Genomic DNA, 24,097 nt, shown 5'->3' on the forward strand with positions numbered 1-24,097 from the left:
TGATCGGCATGGACGAATTGGACCGAAGGGTCTGTTTCCATGCTGTACATCTCTATGACTCTATGTACTTGAGGCTGCTCAGGGAGCAGTTGAAAAGAATAAGATGAATGACAAGCAAATATCGTATTAATAACTAAAGACTTAGATTGGCCCATTTCTATCTTTGTTGTTGATTCGTTAAGATGACCTGTACTAGACAGTGGCTGTAGCTCAACAATATGTGAGATTACTTGACTAAATGTTATTGAGAAACTCTGGACAAAGCAGGTGAAAATATACAAGTCTAAAGGATTATGAAAGCACTACCTGCTTTTGAATTGGGGATGATAATATGTTCCCAACTTTAAAGATCTTCTGTGAAATTTTAGGGCCATTTCATTTCAATAAGACAGGTTCCATTCCGAGTGGCACTGTTATTGCTGAGTAAATCTTTGATGAAAAGAAAGGGATGTTTGGACAATAAGAAAGACAAAGCATTTGACTTTGTCAGTGGTAAACTTGCAACTTACAGCATTCTTAAGGAAAGTCTGGCTAACATGAAGAGGATTATCTGGAAGTTATGTAAACAATTACTCACCTTCATCAAAGCTACTGTTAAAGGATGCTGGAATTCATAGAATCATAGAATCGCTACAGTGCAGAAACAGGCCATTGGCCCACCGTGTCCACACCGACCCTCTAAACAGTGTACCACCCAGACCCTTCCCTCTACATTTCCCATGGCTAACCCAACTAGCCTGCATCTCCCTGACCACAATGGACAATTTAGCATGGCCACTCCATCTAACTTGCACATCTTTGGACTTTGGAGGAAACCAGAGCACCTGGCAGAAACCCATGCTGACGTGGGGACAATGTGCAAACTTCACACAGATAGTCACCCGAGGGTGGAATTGAACCTGGGTCACTGGTGCTGTCAGAGAGCAGTGCTAACCACTGAGCCGCCAAATTGTGGATGAAGACTAAGAATCCCTTAAAGAACACATTACGTTGCAATGTGATTAATGTATATTAAAGATAAAAGTCTCCTCCACCACTGGTTCTGCTCGCCTGTGAATTTAATGAAGTGGTAGCTATGGATCTGAAGCTATGAAACAAGTATTGGAATGTTTATCTGATTTTATAGGTGTGACGGCCAAGTCCAGCATATCTACAGCAAAACTCAAGAATAAATAGATTACCAAAAGAGAAAATGCTGGAAAATCTCAGCAGGTCTGGCAGCATCTGTAAGGAGATCCTTACAGATGCTGCCAGACCTGCTGAGATTTTCCAGCATTTTCTCTTTTGGTTTCAGATTCCAGCATCCGCAGTAATTTGCTTTTATTTTAATAAATAGATTACAGTGGGTAAAATGATGGAAAAGGGGTTGCTAATGGCCTTGGGTCACCCAAAGTTCTTAGATAATGGAGGTGAATTTACGTATGATGTGTTAAAATTTATAAGGCACTCAGCAATAATTAATGCTAAAAAAAATGCCAGAATTGATGGAATGTGGGCATTGTGTGATTGGATCAGCATTTATTATCCAGCCATAGTTGCCCTTGAGAAAATGGCAATGAGCTGCCGTCTCGAACCTTTGCCGTCAGTAAACCCACAATGCCATGAGAGAGGGAGTTCCAGGATTTTGACCCAGCAATATTGAAGGAACAGTGATATATTTCCAAGTCTGGTTGATGTGTGGCTTGAAGGGGAGTTTGCAAGTGGTGGTTTGCACATTTATCTGCTGCCCTTGACCTTATAGGTGGTAGTGGTTTGGGGTTTGCAGGTGTTGTCTAAGAAGATTTGGAGAATTATTGCAGTACGTCTTCCAGATGGTACACACTGCTGCCACAAGCAAATGTTTGTTGACATAGTGTCAGTTAGGCGGGTTGCTTTGGCCTGGATGTGTCAAGCTTCTTGAATATTATTGGAGTTGCACTCATTCAAGTAAGTAGAAAGTTTTCCTTCATTGTCCTGACTTGTGCCTTGAAGATGGTGGATAGACTTTCAGGAGTCCGGAGGTAAATAACGTGCTGTGGAACTCCTGTCTTTTAGGCTGCTCTTGTGGCCATAGTGAGTGTATGATTGGTCCAATCCAGTTTCCGTTCACTGGTAACCCCCAAGATATTGAGACTGGGGAATAAATAATGGTAATGCCATTGGATGTCAAGAGACAATGGTTAGATTCTCTGTTGTTGGAGATGGCCATCGCCTGGCACTTCTGTTGCAAAAATGTTACATATCACTTGCCAGCACAAACCTGAATATTGTCCAGGTCTTGCTGCATTTGGACTTGGACTACTTCTATCTGAAGAGTTGTGAATGGTGCTGAACATTATGCTACCATTACAGAACATCCCCAGTTCTAACCTTATGTGGAAGGAAGGTCATTGATGAAGCAGCTGGAGATGGTTAAACCAATAAAACTATCCTTAGATTAGATTAGATTAGATTACTTACAGTGTGGAAACAGGCCCTTCGGCCCAACAAGTCCACACCGACCCGCCGAAGCGTAACCCACCCATACCCCTACATTTACCCCTTACCTAACACTACGGGCAATTTAGCATGGCCAATTCACCTGACCTGCACATCTTTGGACTGTGGGAGGAAACCGGAGCACCCGGAGGAAACCCACGCAGACACGGGGAGAACGTGCAAACTCCACACAGTCAGTCGCCTGAGGCGGGAATTGAACCCGGGTCTCTGACGCTGCGAGGCAGCAGTGCTAACCACTGTACCACCGTGCCGCCCACAAAGCGTCACTGGAACTTCTGCAGAGAGGTTCTGGAGCTCAGATGACTGACCTTCATCAACCACACCATCTTCCTTTGTTCTAGGTGTGACTCCAACCAGCAGACAGTTTTCTCCTAATTCCCATTGACTCCAGTTTTCCCTGGGCTGTTTGATGGTCAAATACAGCCTTGATGTCAAGGGCAGTCACTTCCATCTCTCTACTAGAATTTAGCTTCTTTGACCATGAGTTCTATGGTTATATGATGAGGAGCTGATGGCATTGTTGGAACTCAAACTGAGCATTCGAGAGAATTGCTGAGCATAGCACTAATGATGACACCTTCTGTCACTTTGCTGATGATGAAGAGTAGACTGATAGAGCAGAAATTGAACAGGTTGGATTTGTCCTACTTCTTGTGTGCAGGACGTATCTGGCCAATTTCCTACATTGCCAGATAAATGCCGATGCTGTAGCATAAACATTTTCCATGTAGTTCGAGACCCCCCCCCAATCTCGGGAAAAATCCCTATTTATCCAATCCATGCACCACATAATTTTATAAACCTCTATAACCCCTCAGCCTCTGACACTTCAGAGAAAACAGCCCCAGCCTATTCAGCATCTTCCTGTAGCTCAAATCCCGTAAACCTGGCGACATCCTTATAAATCTTTTCTGAACCCTTTCAAGTTTCACAGCATCCTTCCGATAGGAAGGAGACCAGAATTGCACGCAATATTTCAGCTGTAACATGACCTCCCAACTCAATGCTCTGGCCGATAGAGGAAAGCATACCAAATGCCTCCTTCACCATCCTATCTACCTGCAACTCTACTTTCAAGGAACTATGAACCTGCTGTTTCCCCTACACTATCCCAAAATCATCCTTGTGCTTATCCAAGGATTGTTTAAATCTCCCTAATGTGGCTGAGTTGACTACATTAGCAGGTAGTACATTCCACGCCCTTACCACTCTCTGCGTAAAGAACCTGCCTCTCACATCTGTCTTAAATCTATCACCCCTCAATTTGTAGTTATGCCCCCTCGTACACGCTGATGTCGTCATCCGAGGAAAAAGACTTTCACTGTCTACCCTATCTATTCCTCTGTTCGTCTTGTATGTCTCTATCAAATCCCTTCTTAGCCTTCTTCTTGCCAATGAGAACAGGTTCAAGTCTCTCAGCCTTTCCTCATAAGACCTTCCCTCCAGACCAGGCAACATCCTGGTAAATCTCCTCTGCACCTTTTCCAATGCTTCCACATCTTTCCCGAAATATGGGGACCAGAACTGTACTCAATATTCCAAGTGTGGCCACACCAGCGTTTTGTATAGTTGCAGCATGATATTGCGGTTCCAGAACTCAATCCCTCTACAAATGAAACCTCACACACCGTATGCCTTCTTAACAGCACTATCCACCTGGGTAGCGACTTTCAGGGATCAATGTACATGGAGTCCAAGATCCCTCTGCATATTCACACTACCAAGAATCTTTCCATTGACCCAGTACTCTGCTTTCCTGTTATTCTTCCCAAAATGCATCACCTCACATTTAGCTGCATTGAACTCCATGTGCCACCTCTCAGCCCAATTCTGCAATTTATCCAAGTCCCCTTACAACCTGTAACATTTTTCCACACTGTCCACTACTCCACCAACTTTAGTGTTGTCTGCAAATTTACTAATCCATTCACCTATGCCTGCGTCTAAGTCATTTATAAAAATGATAAACAGCAGTGGTCCCAAAACAGATCTTTGTGGCACACCACTAGTAACCAGACTCCAGGCTGAATATTTTCCACCAACCACCACTCGCTGCCTTCTTTCAGAAAGCCAGTTTCTAATCCAAACTGCTAAATCACCCTCAATTCCATGCCTCTGTATTTTCTCCAACAGCCTACCATGTGGAACCTTATCAAAGGCTTTACTTTAACTGCCCATCTGATCAAGATCCCATTGTGCTCTGAATTGGAGAATTGGATCTGGGATGAGGTGAGGGGAGATTTGGAAACTGGTAAAACAACGTTGATGCCATGTGGTTGAACAGTATCAAGGTGGAAGATGAGGCATTCTTCCTCCAGTCGTCAGATGCCATGGATTTGGCAGCCCAATACTTGCATGTCCTTGGTGGAGTAGGAGGAAGAGTTGAAGTGGTTTCGATGTGTTCTCCTCTATATCTGGGAGACAGAATGCCAACTCATGGAGCAGTTCAGCCAACATCTCTGGGACACACATACCCAACAACCCCATCACCCTATAGCCCACAACTTCAACTTCCCCTCCCACTCCACCAAGGATATGCAAGTCCCGGGCCGCCTCCACCGCCAAATCCAAGCCACCTGACGATTGGAGGAACAGCGCCTCATCTTCTGCCTTGGGACACTTCAACCAAATGACATCAAAATTGACTTCACCAGTTTCCAAATCTCTCCCCCTCACCTCAACCCTGCAACTCAGCAGCGCCCTCTTGAACTGTCCCACCTGTCCATCTTCCTTCCCACTTACCCTCTCCCCCTTCCCCACCAATCTATCACAATCACCCCCCCCCCCCCATCTGCATCTACCTATCGCTTTCCCAATTATCTCCCCCAGCCCCAACCCTCCCGTTTGGCTCTTCGCTCCCTTCCTCTCCCCACTTTGCTGATGTGGTCAGGCTTATGCCTGAAGCATCGACTCTCCTGCTCCTAGAATGCTGCCTGACCTGCTGTGCTTTTCCAGTACCACACTTTTCAACTTTTACCAATACTGTCATGGACAGGTGCATCTGCACCTGGCAAATTGGTGAGAATGTAGGCAGATTTGTTTTTCTCTTTCATTTCCCTCACCAACTGCACAGAGCCAGTCTAGCAGCTGGCTCAACCATTAGGACTCAACCAGCTCAGTCAGTAGTGGCACTACCAAGCCACCTTTGGCTGTGAGAAGCTGAATTACCTCACCTTGAATACATGCTGCATCCTTGCCACTCTCCGTGCTTCTTCCAAGTGTTTTTTAGCATGCCGAAATATTGGTTCATCAGTTGCTGATGGGGGAAGGGTGAGGGGTGGTGGGGATGACACAGTGGCCAGCAGGAGTTTTTTTGATCATGTTTATCTTGATAGCACAAGACTTCATGGGGTTCAGTGTCAAAGTCGAGGGCATCCAGAGCAGTTCCATCCTGACTGTATAACAAAGTATCACCACATCTACTGTGTGTGACCTGCAGTGAGATAGGACACACCTCGGGGTAGCAATGGAGGTGTCTGTGACATTGGGCGGCACGGTGGCTAAGTGGTTAGCACTGTAGCCTCACAGCTCCAGGGACCCTAGTTCGATTCCAACCTTGGGTGACTGTCTGTGTGGAGTTTGCATATTCTCCCTGTGTCTGCATGGGTTTCCTCCGGGTGCTCTGGTTTTGTCCCACAATCCAAAGATGTGCAGGTCAGGTGAATTGGCCATGCTAAGTTGCCCACAGGTGCATTAGTAAATGTACAGTAGGGAAATGGGACTGGGTGGGTTACTATTCGGAGGGTCGGTAACCTATTATCTGTAAGACATGATTCCATCATAATGACTATATCAAGGTTTTGCTTGACTAGCCTGAGAGAGCTCTCTCCGTTTTGGCATTGGCCCCTTCCAGTCATAATAAGCCTTATGTCAGTGTGGGGGAGACTTTGTCTGATTGAGACTAAGATAGGAGTAACAAACTTGGGAAAAGTGGGTTTTCTGGCAGAGAGTGATTTAATTAAGGTTTACTGCCAGAAAAAAGTCTCCAGAGAAAAAGATAATCAGGAGAGGAAAAAAGATGTGGAACAAGAGGCCTACCTACATTGCAACCAACAGTGGTTTGATACCACAAGTGCAAGGAAAGCAGCTGATTGGTGCAAAACCTTAGCTTGAGAGTCAGGATGCAGTGGGATATACAGACCTGCAATGGAGCAGCTCAGAGTGGGAGGCTGTAAAGAGGATCGAAGCTTGAGCCCTACGCCACATACTTTGGGAGTTGGAGAAGGACTGGGCCTACATGGCAGTTTCTTGCACTGGGATCAAGACACAATAATAAATTCAAAGAGGAGAATAGTAGAAAACCACAAATTCTTTGATTAGTCAGAAATTGCTGTTTGGGATCGACTCCAAATTACTGTAAATTACAAAAGTGCATTTTTTTAAACGAGTAGATGTAGTTGGATTTAGTTGGATCTCTGGTCAGTTTAATGAGATAATAAAAGTCACACACAGGAAGTAAAGTTAAGACTTAAAGTACATTGTCCAGTGACTTAAGACAAGGACTTTGTGTTGCAGTGAAAGCTTTTGAAGTGAAATAAGGTCCCTAGCATAATTTAATATTCTTCAAAGCAGGTAATTAACAATCTTAATCCAAACAGAAGTCATGGCAGCAGAGCTGCAGCAATAATATGGTCCCCCTGTGCTATGTGCGAAGTCATGGACACTTCCAGTGACCCACTGACCACATGCAGACAGTGTGTGCAGCTGCTGCTACTGTCAAACCACATTTTGGACCAGCAGGTGGACTTACTATGGAGCATCTATGGTGCTGAGATTGCCGTAGAAAATGAGTAGTTGAGGTGGTCACACAGGCGGCACAGACTGAACAGTCAGAAAGCGGATAGGTGACCACCAGGCAGAATAATAGTATTGAAAGCTATGGGCCTACTGCTGGAAAGCGGGAGAAGTGTAGCTTTGATGGTACAGTCTTAATGGGCCAAAGGGCCTCTTCTGTATTGTATGATGCTAGTACAAAATGGCAGGTGATGCTTGAGTCCCCAGTGGCCATCCTGCTTGCTGACAGATACTGTTTCGGGTGCAGTTGGGGAGACAACTCCTTATGATAGTGGCGGAAGCAAAATCCATGGCACTGTGTGTCACTGTGGTGTACAAGAAGAGAAGACGAAGAATGGCAGGGCTATAGTAATAAGGGATTCAATAATAAGGGGAATGTACAGGCATTTCTTCTGCCATGACAAAACTCCAGAATGCTATGCTGTCTCCCTGATATCAGGGCCAAGCATGTCATGAAACGGCTGCAAGGCATTCTAAAAGGGGAAGGTGATTATTGCACATACCAACGACAGAGGTTTAAAAAAAGGGATGAGATCATACAAGCAGACTAAAGGGACTTGGAACATAAATTAAAATGTAATCTCCCTTTGTGCCAGGTACAACTTCAACTAACAAAGAGCTTTCCTCCTGAAACCCATTGATTCTAGTTGCTAAAGCTCCTTGCCACACTCGGTCTTGATATCAAGGACTGTCACTTTCATTTCAGACCTCACCTCACCTCTGGAATTTAGCTCTTCAGCCCATGTTTGCACTAAGGCTATAATGAGATCAGGAGCTGGCAGAATCAAATTGGGTGTCATTGAGCAAGTTTTTGCTGAGAAGGTGGTGCTTGATAGCACCATTGATGACACCTCCCAACATGTTACTGTTGTTCGAGAGTAGACTGATGAAGCAGTAATTGACCAGGTTGGATTTGTCTTGCTTTTTGTGTACAGGGCATCCCTGAACAATTTTTCACCTTGTCTGCTAGATGCCAGTGTTGTAACTGTCATGGAACAGCTTAGCTATAAGGGAGCAACAAGTTTTGCAGCACAGATCTTCAGTACTATTGTTGAAATTTTGTCAGGACTCATAGGATTGTGCTTCCACTTAAACTGCACATCCCTGAACACTAAGGGACAACTTAGCATGGCCAATCCAGTTAACCTACACATCTTAAGCATCTTTTCATATCTCATCCTACCCCAACAGTTGTACATGGAATATCTCAGCCCTATCCCAATTAGTTGTCCTAGATATGGGCAGAAAGTGCAGATCATACCAAGGATGTGTTGGAACAGTTAAAGAGTCTTGTCAGACTGTTCAACTGGCTGAGCACACAGACCAGACCAGACCAGATTCAAGTTTTGATGTGCTAGAACTTGGTCTTTTCATGAAAAATTTAAAACTGAAAGGCATCTTGTGATCCTTGAACCATCTCTGAATCAGTTGTTTTTGAATAAAATGTAGGGGAATTGTCTTCTAGATCGGTAGAGAATCCAGATGGAATGGGTAGAAACCTAACTATAGTTTAACAATAAAACAATTATAAATCTAAAAGTCTCAAAATCTCTATTGCCTCATCCAGTATGTGAATGTCTGACTATCAAATGCATTAAGTCTTTCTACAAGTATTTAAATAGGAAAAACATAGCTCAGGCTGCCTCTAGAGAATTGTTTCATTTGAGGAAACAGAAAATCAAAACCAATACATCTTTCTTGGGTTGGCAATTTCTAAATAATAAAATGCCATGGAGATTAGTGCTGTAACTTTCACTACTAAACAGTCTATGTCAATAATTTGGAAGAAGGGATGTAATGCATGGCAGTTAAATTTGCCAATGACACCAAGATAGGTAGGCATACATTTGAAAGATGGAGTATAATATGAAAGTAGGAATTTGAAATCTTGACAAAAAGAATAGAAAAATGGTATACTATTTATTTTACTGCAGAACTCAAAAGGTACAGTGGGTTCTAGGTGTCCTGGTATATGAATCGCAAAAATGCAATTTACAGGTACAAGTCACTGGGGAGGAAAATCAAATTTGGCCTTTATTGTAAGGTAAATTAGATATAAAGTAGGGAAGTATTACTGCAGCTGGTAAGACCACATCCAAAGTAGTGTGTGCAGTGTTGGATTGGGGGTGGACCAAGTCAGAAGTCACACGACACCAGGTTATAGTCCAACACATTTATTTGAAATCACAAGCTTTTGGAGCGCTGCTCTTCTTTGGGTGGAGTGGAAGGAGCTAGGGGTTAAGAATAAGAGGTCATCCTTTTTAGATGGAGATGAGAAGTTTTATTTTCTCTCTGACAATAGTTGACATGTGAAAATCTTATTCCCAGAAAGCATTAGATGCAGATTCATTCAACTATTCATTCAACTCGCTCAAAGGCTGAAGTAGATTTTTAATAAACAAGGGAGATTATGGGAGCAAACAATAAAGTGAAGTAGAGACTACAATCTTGAATGGCAGCACAATCTCAAATGTCAAATGACCTTTTCCTGTCCCTAAGTTGTATGGTCCTGCAACAGAAAGATGCGTCAAACTTAGTTGGAAAGAAACATGCCATTATTATGAAATTCACATGAAAATGGCAAAGACTTGCATATGACCATACTTGAATCTTGAAATTAAGTTGTTTCTTTGCTAAGATAGGGCTAATATGGTTTTATCAGTGCCTAACTGTAAAAGCATGGATTCTGTTCACTGATTATTCCTTCTGCTAATAATTAATTGTTTAAAGATCTGATTGGTTGATTTTTGCTTAACTGAAGATTTCAAGAATAAACAAACACAGAAGGCATTATGTGAGCTAGTTTGTAGTTTGATTGCAGTTTCAAAGAACTTGACAATCAATTTGGGTCAGTTCAATTATCAAAGATCTAAACTATTGATATTTAATATTTTAATAAGCCTGCACTACTACTTGTATTGTAAAGCATTGTATCAAAAATTTAGTGTGAAGTGTTTCTGTTAAATTTGGCAGGGCCCTTAGGAGCATTGATATGCAAAGAGACCTTAAGGGACACGTTCAAAGCTGCCTGAAAGTGGCAACACGAGTGGAAACAGTGGCAAAGAAGATTAGTTTAAAATGGCATCAAGGTCAGCATAGACTTGGTGTGCCAAAGGGCTTGTTCCTGTACTGTAACTATTTTATGTTTTAGTGCTGGCTAAACCAGACATCAACTGCTGTGATGGTCATCCTGATTTTGAAAACATATAAACAGAAATAATCTGAAGATGTGTCTTGAAGATTTTAAGTAATAGGGCTATGCCATGACTATTTCCCTTGGCAGTTGGTTCCACTGTGAGATTGTCCTTGGGAAACAAGATTATTCTTACACTTTCTTGGAAATAAATAGTCTTTGTAATTTGTGTAGATGGCTTCTATGTGTTTTGTCAATGCCAGAGAGAAGCAGGTACTTTTTTCTGTCAATTCCCATTAGTCTGGGATAAATATAATATAGCTACAGATTATGAGTTAATAAATCGTGGCAGCACAGATTTATTAAAGACAAAATCATGTTAGGCTAACACGAAACATTTTTAAAAATGAAATAGAGAATTTGATGAGGGTAGTGCACTCCTGTTTTGTACATCACCTTTCAAAGGTTTTTAATAAAGTGCCAGATAATACACTTGATGGATAATTAAAACATGCCGGATTAACGAGCCAGTGGCAACCATGACACAGAAGTTGCTAAAGGACAGAAAGTTGACGACACAATATCTCAACCAATAATAAAGCACGCTAAGGATGCAAGCAGATATCATGGAAGATAGACTGGTGAAATTGCCAGACATATTGCAAATGAAATTTACTGCAAAGTGTGAAATAAAATATTTTGGAAAGAAAGAGGATTAAATGGGACAGTTAATTTCAATTAAAGATGCAGCAACAGCAAGACCTGGTGTTTTATGTTGATAAATGTTTTGACAGAGGCAGGACAAGTCACTATTAGAAAGGTATACATATTGAAAAGGAAGCATATTGAGTTTTACCAATAGAGGCAAAACACGAGCAAGTAAGTTATGGTGAACGTATGTAAATTACTGAGTGGGAGTATTGTATTCAGTTCTTGAGAACTGCATTTTATGAAGAATGTCAAGGCTTTAGAGATGCTGCAATGGGAGATATACTAATATAGTACATAGGATGAAGAATTTCAGAAATGTGCACAGGATCGAGAAGTTGAAGTTAGTGTTATTAGTATAGAGACTTTTAAGAGACAATTCTATGTTTAAAATCATTAATGATTTTGATATTTAAAAGAATCTCTAAACGTTACCGCCCAGGTTTTTTTATAGAATTCCTGCAGTGTGGAAACAAGCCCTTCAGCCCAACAAGTCCATACCAACCTTCCAAAGAGCAACCTTCCCAGACCTGTTCCCTTACATTTACCTCTGACTAATGTACCTAACCTAGAAATCTCTGAATACTATGGACAATTTAGCATGACCAATCCATCTAACCTACACAGCTTTGGACTGTGGGAGGAAACTGAAGCACCCATTAGAAGCTCATGCAAACAAGGGGAGAATGTGCAAGCTCCACACAGACAGTCGCCCGAGACTGGAATCGAACCCAATTCCCCGGTGCTGTGAGGCAACAGTGCTAACCACTGAGCCACCATGCCACCCTTTGGGCGATCCCTGATCCCAGCCAAATCCAACTGTTCCAGGATGAAATCCCATTGCTAGTAGATTGTGTGAGTAGAATATCTTCAGAAGCAGAATAACGTTTTGGACAATCTCTCAACTTTTCCTTTTGTCATGAGTTACACTAATATCTGTACAAAGTTCTTTCAACTTGAACAAAGAACAAAAAAAAAGAAAATTTACAGCCTAGGAACGGGCCCTTCGGCTCTCCAATCCTGAGCCGATCCAAATGTACTGTCTAAACCTGTCGGTCAATTCCTAAGCATCTGTATCCCTCTGCTCCCCACCTACTCATGCATTTGTCTAGACGCATCTTAAATGAATTTACAGTGCCTACCTCTACCACCTCTGCTGGCAACGCATTCCAAATGCCCACCACCCTTTATGTGAAGTACTCACTGCATGTATCCCCCTGAAACTTTCCACCTCTCGCCTTGAAAGTGTGACGTCTCGTTATTGAATCCTTCACCCTGGGAAAAAGCTTGTCTCTATCCACCCTGTCTATACCCTTTATGATTTTGTAAACCTTAATTAGGGCCCCTCTCAATCTCCTTTTTTCTAATGAAAATAAACCTTTCTTCATAGCTAGCGCCTTCCATACCAGGCAACATCCTCATAAACCTTCTCTGCACCCTCTCCAAAGCGTCCACATCCTTTTGGTAATGTGGCGACCACAACTGTACACAGTATTCTAAATGCAGCCAAACCAATGTCGTGTACAATGTTAACTTAACTTGCCAGCTCTTATGCTCAATACCCCGTCCAATGAAGGCAAGCATATTATATGCTTTCTTGAGTACTCTGTCAACCTGTGCAGCAACCTTCAGGGTACAATGGACCTGCACTCCCAGATCTCTCTGCCCATCAACTTTTCCCAAGGCTCTTCCTTTCATTGTATAATTCACTCTAGAATTAGTCTTGCCTAAATGCATCACCTCACATTTTTCTGGATTGAAAGTCATCTGCCACTTTTCCGCCCAACTCTCCAGTCTATCTATATCCTTCTGTATTCTCTGACAGTCCCTTATGCTTTCTGCTACTCCACCAATCTTTATGTCATCTGCAAACATGCTGATCATACCAACAGTGCCCTCTTCCAGATCATTTATGTTTATTACAAACAACAGTGGCCCCAACACTGGTCACCTTCTTCCATTTTGAGAAACTCCCTTCAACTACTACTCTCTGTTTCTTGCTGCTCAACCGGTTCTTTATCTACCTAGCTAGAACACCCTGAACACCATATGACTTCACTTTCTCCATTAGTCTACCATGGGGAACCTTATCAAACGCCTTACTAAAGTCCATGTGTATGACAATCAACAGCCCTTCCTTCATCTATCAACTTGGCCACTTCCTCGAAGAACTCTATTAAGTTGGTAAGGCACGATCTCCCCCGCACAAAACCATGTTGCCTATCACTGATGAGCCCATTCTTTTCTAAATATAAATAGATCCTATCCCTTAGTACCTTCTCCATCAATTTTCCCACCACTGACGTCAGGCTCACTGGTCTGTAGTTACCTGGAATATCCCTACTACCCTTCTTGTACAGGGGACAACATGAGCAACCCGCCAGCATCTCATCTGTATTTAAGGATGCCAAAAAGATATCTGTCAGGGCCCCAGCTATTTCCTCTCTCGCCTCCTTCAGCAACCTGGGATAGATCCCTTCAGGTCCTGGGGATTTGTCCACCTTCATAACCTCTAGCCTACCCAACACATCTTCCCTACTTATGTCAACGTGATCCAGACTAATCAAACTTCTATCTCAAATCTCAACATTCATCATGTTCCTCTCAGTGAATACTGATGCAAAGTAATCATTCAGAATCTCACCCATTCTCTCAAGTTCGACACACCTGATCAGGTTGTTAAGAAGGCATACAATGTGTTCTCTTTTATTGGTAGAGGCATTGGCTTTCGAAGCCACAATGTCATGTTGCAGCTGTACAAAACTCTGGTGCAGCCACACTTGGAGTATTGCATGCAGTTCTGGTCACTGCATAATAGGAAGGATGTGAAAACTTTGGAAAGGGTTCAGCAGAGATTTACTAGGATGTTGCCTGGCATGGAGGGAAAGTCTTATGAGGAAAGGCTGAGGGACTTGAGGCTGTTTTCGTTAGAGAGAAGAAGGTTGAGAGGTGACTTAATTGAGACATACAAGATAAGCAGTGGGTTAGATAGGGTGGACAGGGAGACCCTTTTTCTTGAATGGTGATGGCTAGCACGAGGGGGCCCAGCTTTAAATTGAGGGGTGATAGATATAGGACAGATGTCAGAGGTAGTTGCTTTACTCATAGAGTTGTACGGACATGGAACACATTGCCTGCAACAGTAGTAGACTTGCCTGCTTTAAGGACATTTAAATGGTCATTGGATAAACATGTGGATTAAAATGTAATAGTGTAGGATAGATAGACTTCAGATTAATTCCACAGGCCAGTGCAACATTGAGGGCCGAATGTTCTATGTTCTAAAAAAAGATTAAACTATTTCCCATGATAGGAGAATGGCCAACCAGACACATTATTTTCAAACACTTGTAGTATGCAAAAAAATCCTTATTTTAGAAACAATGGAATAGTCTCAGACTGTCTAAAAGCAGCCAATCTGATACTGAATATCGATACTTATTATACTACGGAAATATTTTTTTGTAAGTTAAACATGCATTTTAGCAACTTGTCACCTGATGCAGTTCTCCAAAGTCCACAAAACAATATATCCTTTTAAAACCACGCACATTAGAATTAGATCTTTTTAATCCAACCTGATTTCTAGAACATAGAACAGGCAGCATTGGAACAGGCTGTTTCGGTGACCACGCTTCTAATATAAATTAATCTCACACGCCTGCACGTGGTCCATATCCCTCGATTCCCTGAGTGTTCATGTGTCTGTCTAAATGTCTCTAAAATGTTGCTATTATGTCTGCTTTAACACCCTGCCTGGCAGCACGCTCGAGACACCTACTATCCTCTGTAAATAATCTTGCCTTGCATATCTTCTTTAAAATTTTCCCTTCTCATCTAAAATCTATGCACCTGGTATTTGACATTTCCACACTGGGAAAAAGAATCTGACTATCCAATTCGTGCCCCTCATGATTTTATATATTTCTGTCAGGTCGTCCCTCAGCCTTCCACCCTTCAGCGAAAACAACCCAAGTCTGACAAACCTCTCCTTACATATACTCCAATCTTGGGGACAGGATACTCACTCTTGTGCAGTTATTTCAGTGGTGACAAGGGAAAACAGTACGCTCCTGAAGACAATTTCACTCTCAACAATTGTCTTTGAGTTGGGATAAACATTTCTGGCATCATAGGTAGCTTGATTCGTTCAATCCTGCCATCAACAATGGGGCTCAGTATGTGGAAAGAATGCAGTTTCTTCTGGGCAGGTGACATTAGGCCAAATGAAAAGCAACGGATTATCCTTCTGACTGCTTGTGAACCTACAGCAGTTTTTGGTTGTTAGGAGCCAACTTTCCCTGAGGCATCAAATGCTAAAACCTTTCAAGATTTAACCGATTTAGTTCAGGAATATTACAACCCCAAGCCGTCTCCTAATTCTGATATGCTATCAGTTTTATTGAACAGTTCGAGAACCAGGGAAATCCATATCAGGATTTTTGATGAGGTTAAGACAACTGGCAGAGGGAGAATCCAGGAGGCTGGAAAGCGAAGGAATCATCAAACCAGTACAAAAAAGCGAAATGGGCAGCACCAGTGGTACTAGTTGTGAAGCCTGACAAATCAATTCACCTTTGTGAGGATTTTAAGCAGACAGTAGACCACTATCGGTGCTGGACAAATAACCAATTCCGCGCATAGAGGACTTGTAAACAAAATTGGCCGGGCGGGGGGGGTGCTGTCCTTCAAGAAGTTGGACATAAGCCACGCCTTCCTACAAATGGTCGAATTCAGCGATGGGCCCTTACTCCAATTACAAGTTGGAACGCCATCCAGGAGACCGTGTGACAAATGCGGATCCTTTGAGCTGTCTCCCACCAGCAGATAAACCACCAGCAATGCCTCCCCTGGAAGAGTCCGTTCTGGTTTTAAACTTTCTGGACACCCTTCTGGTCTACGCTGACAGTATCTAACCGAGGACACAAAAATATCCCATCCTGGCAAAATTAAAACACCTGATGGTAATGGGGGAAACGAAAGGGCCAAGACAACCAGAATAGAAATCATTCTGGACCATGCGAGACTAGATCACTGTAGAGGATGGCATATTACTATGGGAGGAAAAGTGATTGTTGTAAGTAAAGGTCGCCATCAGCTACTGGCCGAACTCCACCAGGATCATCCAGGAGTTTCCAAAATGAAGATGTCGGCAAGCAGCTGTGTCTGGTGGTCAGGATTTGATACCAGCATAGCTGTGATGATGGAGCAGTATCTAGAGTGCCAACAAGGACAAAACCTCTTACTACCAACAGTGCCCCCAGATACATGGGAATGGCCAGGTAAAGTTTGGTCTCAGTTGCACGCTGACTATGCCAGTCCTCTCGTGGGCTCCATGTTTTTGGTCATTGTGGATGCGCATTCAAAGTGGTTGGATATTTACTCAGCAAACTCAGGAATAATGGTTAAAAAGCTGTGTGCATCGTTCGCAATAAGTGGACTCTCAGAATTATGAAGTCAAAAGTCACACGACAACAGGTTATGGTCTAACAGGCTTATTTGAAATCACAAGCTTTGGAGCACTGCTTCTTTGTCATATAGAGTGAAATAAACCTGTTGGACTATAACCTGTGTCATGTGACTTCTGACTTTGTCCACCCGAATCCAACACTGGCTCCTCTACATCCTGAAAGTATTGGTCACAGAAAATGGGACGTCATTTACAAGCGGGAATTTTGAGTATTTCCTAAAGTCAAGTAGCATTTGGCATGTTCTGACAGCTCCATATCATCCATCATTCAATGGTCTGGCAGAAAGAACAGTCCAGGCAATGAAGACAGGCTTAAAGAAACAGCCCACAGCTTTACTTCATACCAAACTGTCCCCGTTCCTGTTTAATTATAGGACCAACCCTCATGCAACTACAGAAACATGCAAATGTAGAAAATAGGTGCAGGAGTTGACCATTTGGCTGTTTGAGCCTGCACCACCACTCAATATGATCATGACTGATCACGTAATCTCAGTTTCCCATTCTTGTTTTCTCTGCATAGCCCTTGATCCCTATAGCTGCAAGGGCCATGCCCAGATCCCTCTGGAATATATCTGAGTTGGCCCCAATAGCTTCCTGTGAAAGCAAATTCTACAGGTTCACAACTCTGAGTGTAGAAATGCTTCCTCATCTCAGTCCTGAATGGTGTAATCCTTATTCTTAGACTGTGACCTCTATTTTCTGGACTTCTCCAACGTCAGGGACATTCTTCCCTCATCTAAGCTGTTCATCTCCATAAGGTTTTTATAATTTTCTATGAGACCCCATTCATTTTTATAAATTCCAGTGAGTTCAAGCCTAGTCAATCCATTCTTTCTTTATATGGACTCGTAGAAATGTACAGCATAAAAACAGACCCTTTGGTCCAACTCGTCCATGCCAACCAGTTATCCTAAACTAATCTAGTCCCATTTGCAAGCACTTTTCCCACATCCCTTTCAACCCTTCCTATTCATATACCCATCAGATGCCTTTTAAAATGTTGCCAGTGTACCAGCCCCTACCAGTTCTTCTGGCACCTCATTCCATACATGCACCACCCTCTGCATGAAAAAGTTGCCCCTTAGGTCCCTTTTAGTTCTGGATTCCCCAACCCAGGGAAAAAACCTTGTCTATATACCCTCTCCAAGTCCCTCATTATTTTATAAATCTCTCTAATGTCACCCCTCAGCCTCTAATACTCTAGGGAAAGCAGGGACAGCTACTCCAGAGTTTTTGATGGGAAGAAGACTCCTCACCAGTTTAAACCTGATATTCTCAGACTTGGGCTTTCGGAGAGTGAAATGGCAGCAGGAACACTAATGCTGGCCACGTGCCTCTCTAAGTGAGAGAGACAATTTATTACAAGAGACAAAGTTTGATGTTGAAACCACAGAAATGGCCCTGCATGGATATGAGGCAAAGTCGACATGACATCAGGTCTTGTGACGTACAAAGTTTGGATAGATGAAGCGATCCTGAACAAGTGTGGATCACATGAAGGCTGTTACCTCACAAACTGGGCAGGAGCAAAACATATCTGGTCCCTTCCTAATGAAGAGCTTACGCTCGAAACATCAACTCTCCTGCTCTTCGAATGCTGCCTGACCTGTGCTTTGCCAGCACCACACTCAACTCAAAGGCAATTGGCCTACTTCTGCTCCTGATTGATATATATCCAAAGACTATATCCCCAGGTTTGGGCTGATAAATGGCAAATAATATTTTTGTTACACGGGTCCTATGCATTGATTACCTCCAACAAAGAAGGACCAAATCTGCTTCCCTTGACATTCAGATGGCATTACCATTCCTGAATCCTTCATTGTTAACATCCAGCAGAGATAATTGACCAAACTCGGAACTGGACATCCATATAAGTAAACTTTGCGGCTACAAGACCAGATTAGAATCCGGGTGTTCTGTAGTTAGTAACTCAACACTGACTCCTCAAGTTCTGTCCACCACCTACAAGGCGTAAAGAACAAAGAACAGTATAACACACAAACAGATCCTTTGGCTCACCAAGACTGCACCGACACATTATGCCTTTCTAAATTATGCCTCTACATTCTCCATACTCCTCTATTCCCTACTAATTCATACATCTGTCAAGATGCCTCTTAAATGTATCATACCATCACCACCTCTGGCAAGATATTCCAGGTATTTACCACCCTCTATGCGTCCATCTTACCAGCTCACCATGGATCCCATGTGACTTCACCTATCAGCCTGCCATGAAGAACCTTGTCAAAGGCTTTTCTAAAGTCCACATAGACAACATCTACCACCCTGCTCTCATCAATCATCTTTATCATTTCCTCAAAAACTCAGGTGTGTGAGACATGACCTACCCTACACAAAGCTATGCTGCCATTCTATAATAAGTCCATATTTTTCTAAACATGAGTAAATTGTGTCCCTCAGAATCCTGTAAATTTCCCTAAAGCTCACTGGCCTGTAATTTCCCCGGTTATTCCTGTAAATCAGTAATGTGACAGAAATAGCTCCACTTGCCTAGATGAGTGAACCTCCAACAACTGGAGAAGCTTGATACTAACCAAGATAAAATAATCCACTGATTAGCATCCTATCCACCAACCTAAGCGTTCATTCGCACCACCACTGACTCAGACTGATCACTGTTTATATTAGTGCAAAATATACTGCAGTAACTCACCAACACACCTTCAACAGCACTTCCAAACATATAACCTTCATCTTCAGGCTGACCAAGAGCAGTGGATATGTGGGAACACCACCAGTAGCAACTTCTGCTCCAAGCCACTCACAATCCTAACTTGGAAAAATAGAATGTAGTGGAGATGATGACTTTGTGGTATTATCACTGCACTGTTAATCCAGAGACCCAACTCATGTTCTAGGGACCTGGCTTCAAATCTTGTCACAGCGGATGGTGGAATTTGAATCCAATAAAAAAATCTGGAATTATTACCTAAACATCACCACAATCTATTGTCAATTGCCAGGCAAAACCCATCTGGTTCACTAATATCCTTTAGGGAAAGAAACTGCCATCTTTACCATGTGAATCCAAACTCATAGCAATGTTGTTGACTGTTAACTGCCTACTGAGCAATTAGGGGTGGGTGATAAATGCCCTCATGGTTTAAGTTCAAAATTTGCTGTTATTCATTCTCCAAGGCTGACTGATATCTACTCCTTTATCTGTGCAATTGTTCGTTTTTCTGTTCATTACATGGCGTGTAATCCTTGTCCCTTGCCCATTTCCCCTCTCCCCCTCCCCCCAAACCTCCACCGCCCATCTTCTACACAAAAACTTAACTTTTTGGAACTACCAGTTCTGAAGAAGACTGGATCCGAAACATTAATGTTGATTTCTCTGTACACACGCTGCCAAACCTGCTGAGTTTTCCCAGCAATATCTGTTTTTTGGATCAGAATTTCCCAGTTCATTGGAGCCTGAAAGCTTTGTAATTAATGTGAGGCCGTTTGCTCCTTTCATACTGCTGGCAAGCAACCTTGTTCCATGATGAGCTCCAGTGTGCAGATGAGGATCCCATTGAAGCCCATCTGTTGTCCCCAGTATCTACTTAAAGCTGAGCCTGAATACTTTGGCAGTGTTAGTGCCAGGTTAGCGCCAGACTCACAACTCCCACTTCTTCTTGTGCATCATCAATCAAAAGAAACACTTCACTGCAGAATTTATTCACACTCTGCAGGTATAATATTTTCTAGTCTTTACTATTTAAAACAAAATTAAAACAAGGAATATCATGCCTTCCTTAAATTTTGCCTGAAGTAAATGATCAGATTAACTTGTCCACCTGTAAACCCTCTGCAGAACTGACATAAAAATCCACTCCAGGCCAAAACTGGCACCTCCACATCATAAAAAGTTAAAGTTACTTGAAATAACACATGAAATAGCAGTCATATGGGATAATGTCAAGTATTATTTTCTTTATGCATTCATGGATAAGGGTGTCGCTGACTAGACAGCATTTATTGCCTATCCTTAATTTCCCAGAGGGCAGTTAAGGAACAACCACATTGCTGTGGGCCTGGAGTCACATGTAGGCCAGATCAGGTAAGGATAGCAAGTTCCTTACTTAAGGGACATTAATGAACCAGATGGGTTTTTCTGACAATGTATTCATGGTCATCATGATGCTTAATTCCAGATTTCTTTTATATATTTAATTTAAATTCCACTGTCTGCCATAGCAGGATTCGAACCTGAGTCCCTAGAACATTACCTTTGTCTCTGGGTTAACAGTTCAGTGATAATACCACTAGGCCATTGCCTCCCAATTTTTGCCAATGCAAAAACAATTGACAGGTTTATTTTAGTATTTTAGGGGTCCCAAAATAAGACATTGATGTGTGTCTTGGAGACAGCAAATTTATTTTATCTTTTAACAGCCTTTTATCTAATCCAAATACTTCACATATTTATCTGATAACACTGGACTATAAAACACTAATTCCTCTTAACGTCTTTATTATCTACACTGATGCTACTGTTGATAACACAGTTAAAGATATTTTTGTATTGTATTCAAATGCTAGTGCAAGGCAACTACAATAAACCAACAAATCACATGATGGAAAATGATGCTCACATTTGCAAACTGCTCTGTTTATTGCATGACCATTAATTTATTTTATTTCAGTACACAAATGTTATGATACCTTTAAAATGCAGGTTCTTTGTACTTTTATTTCTGTGTTTACTTCACATACATAAAAATGTATTCTAGGAAATCCGCATTCCTACAAATGTTGACACTGTTCATAAAAATAGATTAATTTGTTTTATGTGCTCTGTTGTGTAATGATTTTTATAATTTGTGCTTGTTTTAAATAAGTTATCTGTTGAAAATTGAATCAGAGACAGTTTAAAAATTTAACTAAATGCTAAAGAAAATTAGATATCTTTAATCCAACTATCCTGTGCAGTTTACTCATTGACTGGACCACATAGTCTTTTCACTTATTGTTGACGCAAAATAACAAACAGCATTTTCACATTTGCAGATTCGCTAAGAAGCTAGACATGAAGTAAATCTTTTGACATTTCATGTTAAATTGTTGAATATGGGTAAAGCTTGTTTTATGCTGGTGAAGGATGTTCCTTAATCCTCAAAGGGCTATAACAATAAAAATAGAAAATGGTTGGAAATACTTAGCAGTTTTAACAGCATCTGCACAGATTGAACAAAGTTTCAAGTTGACTCATATTTTGACTTCACTCTGGTATTCTTTCATACAGCTTTAATACAGACAGTAATTTTGTGATGGAGCTGAGAATTTGACATTCAATTTTCATTTTCCTCAAGAATCTGACTGAAATCAAAGAAAAAAATATTCTTTTCCATGAGTGCAAAATACAAACTCATTTCTTTTTGCAATCAGGACCCAGTTTTGTTTACTGGTACCGTAAGGAAGAATCTGGATCCCTTTGATGACCACACTGATGAAGCACTATGGAATGCATTGGAAGAGGTAGGAAGTGCATTGCAAAATCATCCTTTACCTTGCAAACAGTGTGTTTTTGAAACATATAGTTTGCTTTAATGTGTTCTTGGTTCATGCAAGTTATTAAATATGCTGCCAATCAATTTTGTGGAAAAAGCTGAAAAGGTGCCTGTGGTTTGGACACTGAACAGCCTCAGCAGTGTGAGTATGTGATCATTATGAGCTGAGAGTATACACATACTGAATTCAGGTAAACTAGGAGAACAAGGAGGTATTTAAAAGGACTGCTGCAGAACATCACCACAAAGTTTATAAAGTAAGAACGTGGATCTGGAACCAGGAGTCGCAGCAATGTACCTCCTCTTCCACCCTATTACCAGTTCAGTCTCTTTTTTTTTTCCTTTTTCTTCCTCACCTTCTGTCATTTCCAAAGATGGGGAATATTATGGCCTTGCTCTGTTTGCAAGCACAAATGCATTAAAGTAGAAAGGTATTTTATATCACTAAATTGAGGTCCTGTAAAGATTCCCGTTAGTAACTCATTTCAAAATTCTAAATTTTGCAGTATTTTGAGTTATTCGTGAATGTAGAATTAGAGAACTTCACATTGAATCCTATCTGAGAGTATTGATTCCAGCAATTTGCCCATTCTCAATGGTCCAACTGGCTAGCCTATCTGGTCTATTCCTCGCACCCGTTTTGGTTAATGATATATGTGCAAACTCCCAGTTCTCTGGTACCTCGTCTATATCTGGTGAGGATTGGAAAATGATTCTCAGAGCATCCACTGTTTTCTCCCTACATTTCTTTTAGCCCTAAATACAATTCATCTGGCCGTGGTGGTTTTTCCACTTTAAAGAAGGTCCACCCCTTCATTACTTTCCTTCTCATTGAACTTAATTTATCAAATATTTCAAATTCTTTCTCTTTAACTAGAATTATAGAAATATAGAATTTTACAGTACAGAAGGAGGCCACTCAACCCATTGTATCTCCCAAAATAGCTACCCAGCTAGTCCCACTTCCAGCCTTATCTTTGTACCTTCTAACTTCATCACTTTTAAATACATATGCAACTCTTGTTTGAGACTTCCTATGGAATCCCCCTCCACCACTCTCCCAGTCTGTGTATTCCAAATCTTAACAACTCTCTGAGTAAAGAAATTTCTCCTCATCTCACTCCCTGCTCTCTTGCTGACAATATTGAAATTGTGACCCCTAGTTACTGACATATCAACGAGTGGAGACAGAATATCCTTCTTTACCCTGTCACGATTCTTCATGATTTTGAACGCCTCAGTAAGGCCACCCTTTAACTGCCTCTACTCTGAGGAGAATAAACCCAATCTCTCTAATCTTTCCTTGTTTCTAAAATCCTTAATTCCTGGTACAATTACAGTAAATCTTCTTTGAATTCCATCTGGACTTTACTGTATTTCCTTAAGTAAGGTGCCCAGAACTGAACGCAATACTCCAAATGTGGTCTGATTTGAAATTTGTAGAGGTCAAGCATTACTTCCTTGCTTTTATACTTTATGCCACTATTTAAAAATCCAAGGATCCTACTAGCTGCCTCAACCACTGGTTTAACTCATCTGGCCACCTTCAGAGAATCACGTATGTGAACCCTGAGGTCCCTCTGGCCCTATATTCCCCTCAAAGTTGTACCATTGAGCGTGTGTTTCGTCTACCAAAATGCATTAGCTCACATTTCTATGCATTGAAAATTCATTTGCCAGGGGTCTGCCCATTTGGCCAACTTGTCAATGTCCCTTTGAAGTCGCTCAGCATCATTCTCACAATTCACCATTCTCCCCAGGATAGTATAAACTGCAAATTTAGAAATTTTGCCCTCAATACTCATCTCCTAATAATTTATGTAAACCAGAAAGAGAAAGAGTCCCAACACTGATCCCTGGGAGTATTACATTTGATTTATCCCCAATATGAGAAATGCCCATCTATCCCTATCTCCTGTTTCCTATTTTTGGCCAGCTTCTAATCCATGCTGCCAGTGATCCATCAATCCCAAAACATTTCTAATTTGC

General features: G+C 41.7%; 1 protein-coding gene across 4 annotated transcripts in view; it reads left to right on the plus strand.

The window, feature by feature from the left end:
* abcc4 (ATP binding cassette subfamily C member 4 (PEL blood group)) overlaps positions 1–24,097 on the plus strand; it is a 624,022-nt gene that overhangs the window by 495,490 nt on the left and 104,435 nt on the right. For all 4 annotated transcript variants that reach the window (XM_087987997.1, XM_087987995.1, XM_087987994.1 and 1 more), the window contains one exon: positions 21,987–22,076. In XM_087987997.1, the coding sequence (XP_087844123.1) occupies positions 21,987–22,076 (90 nt within the window). The remainder of the gene's footprint in view (positions 1–21,986; positions 22,077–24,097) is intronic.

The sequence above is a fragment of the Chiloscyllium plagiosum genome, unplaced genomic scaffold (assembly GCF_037043375.1).
Source record: "Chiloscyllium plagiosum isolate Xiang-an unplaced genomic scaffold, Cpla_swu_hap1 HiC_scaffold_6, whole genome shotgun sequence".
NCBI classification, from domain to species: domain Eukaryota; kingdom Metazoa; phylum Chordata; class Chondrichthyes; order Orectolobiformes; family Hemiscylliidae; genus Chiloscyllium; species Chiloscyllium plagiosum.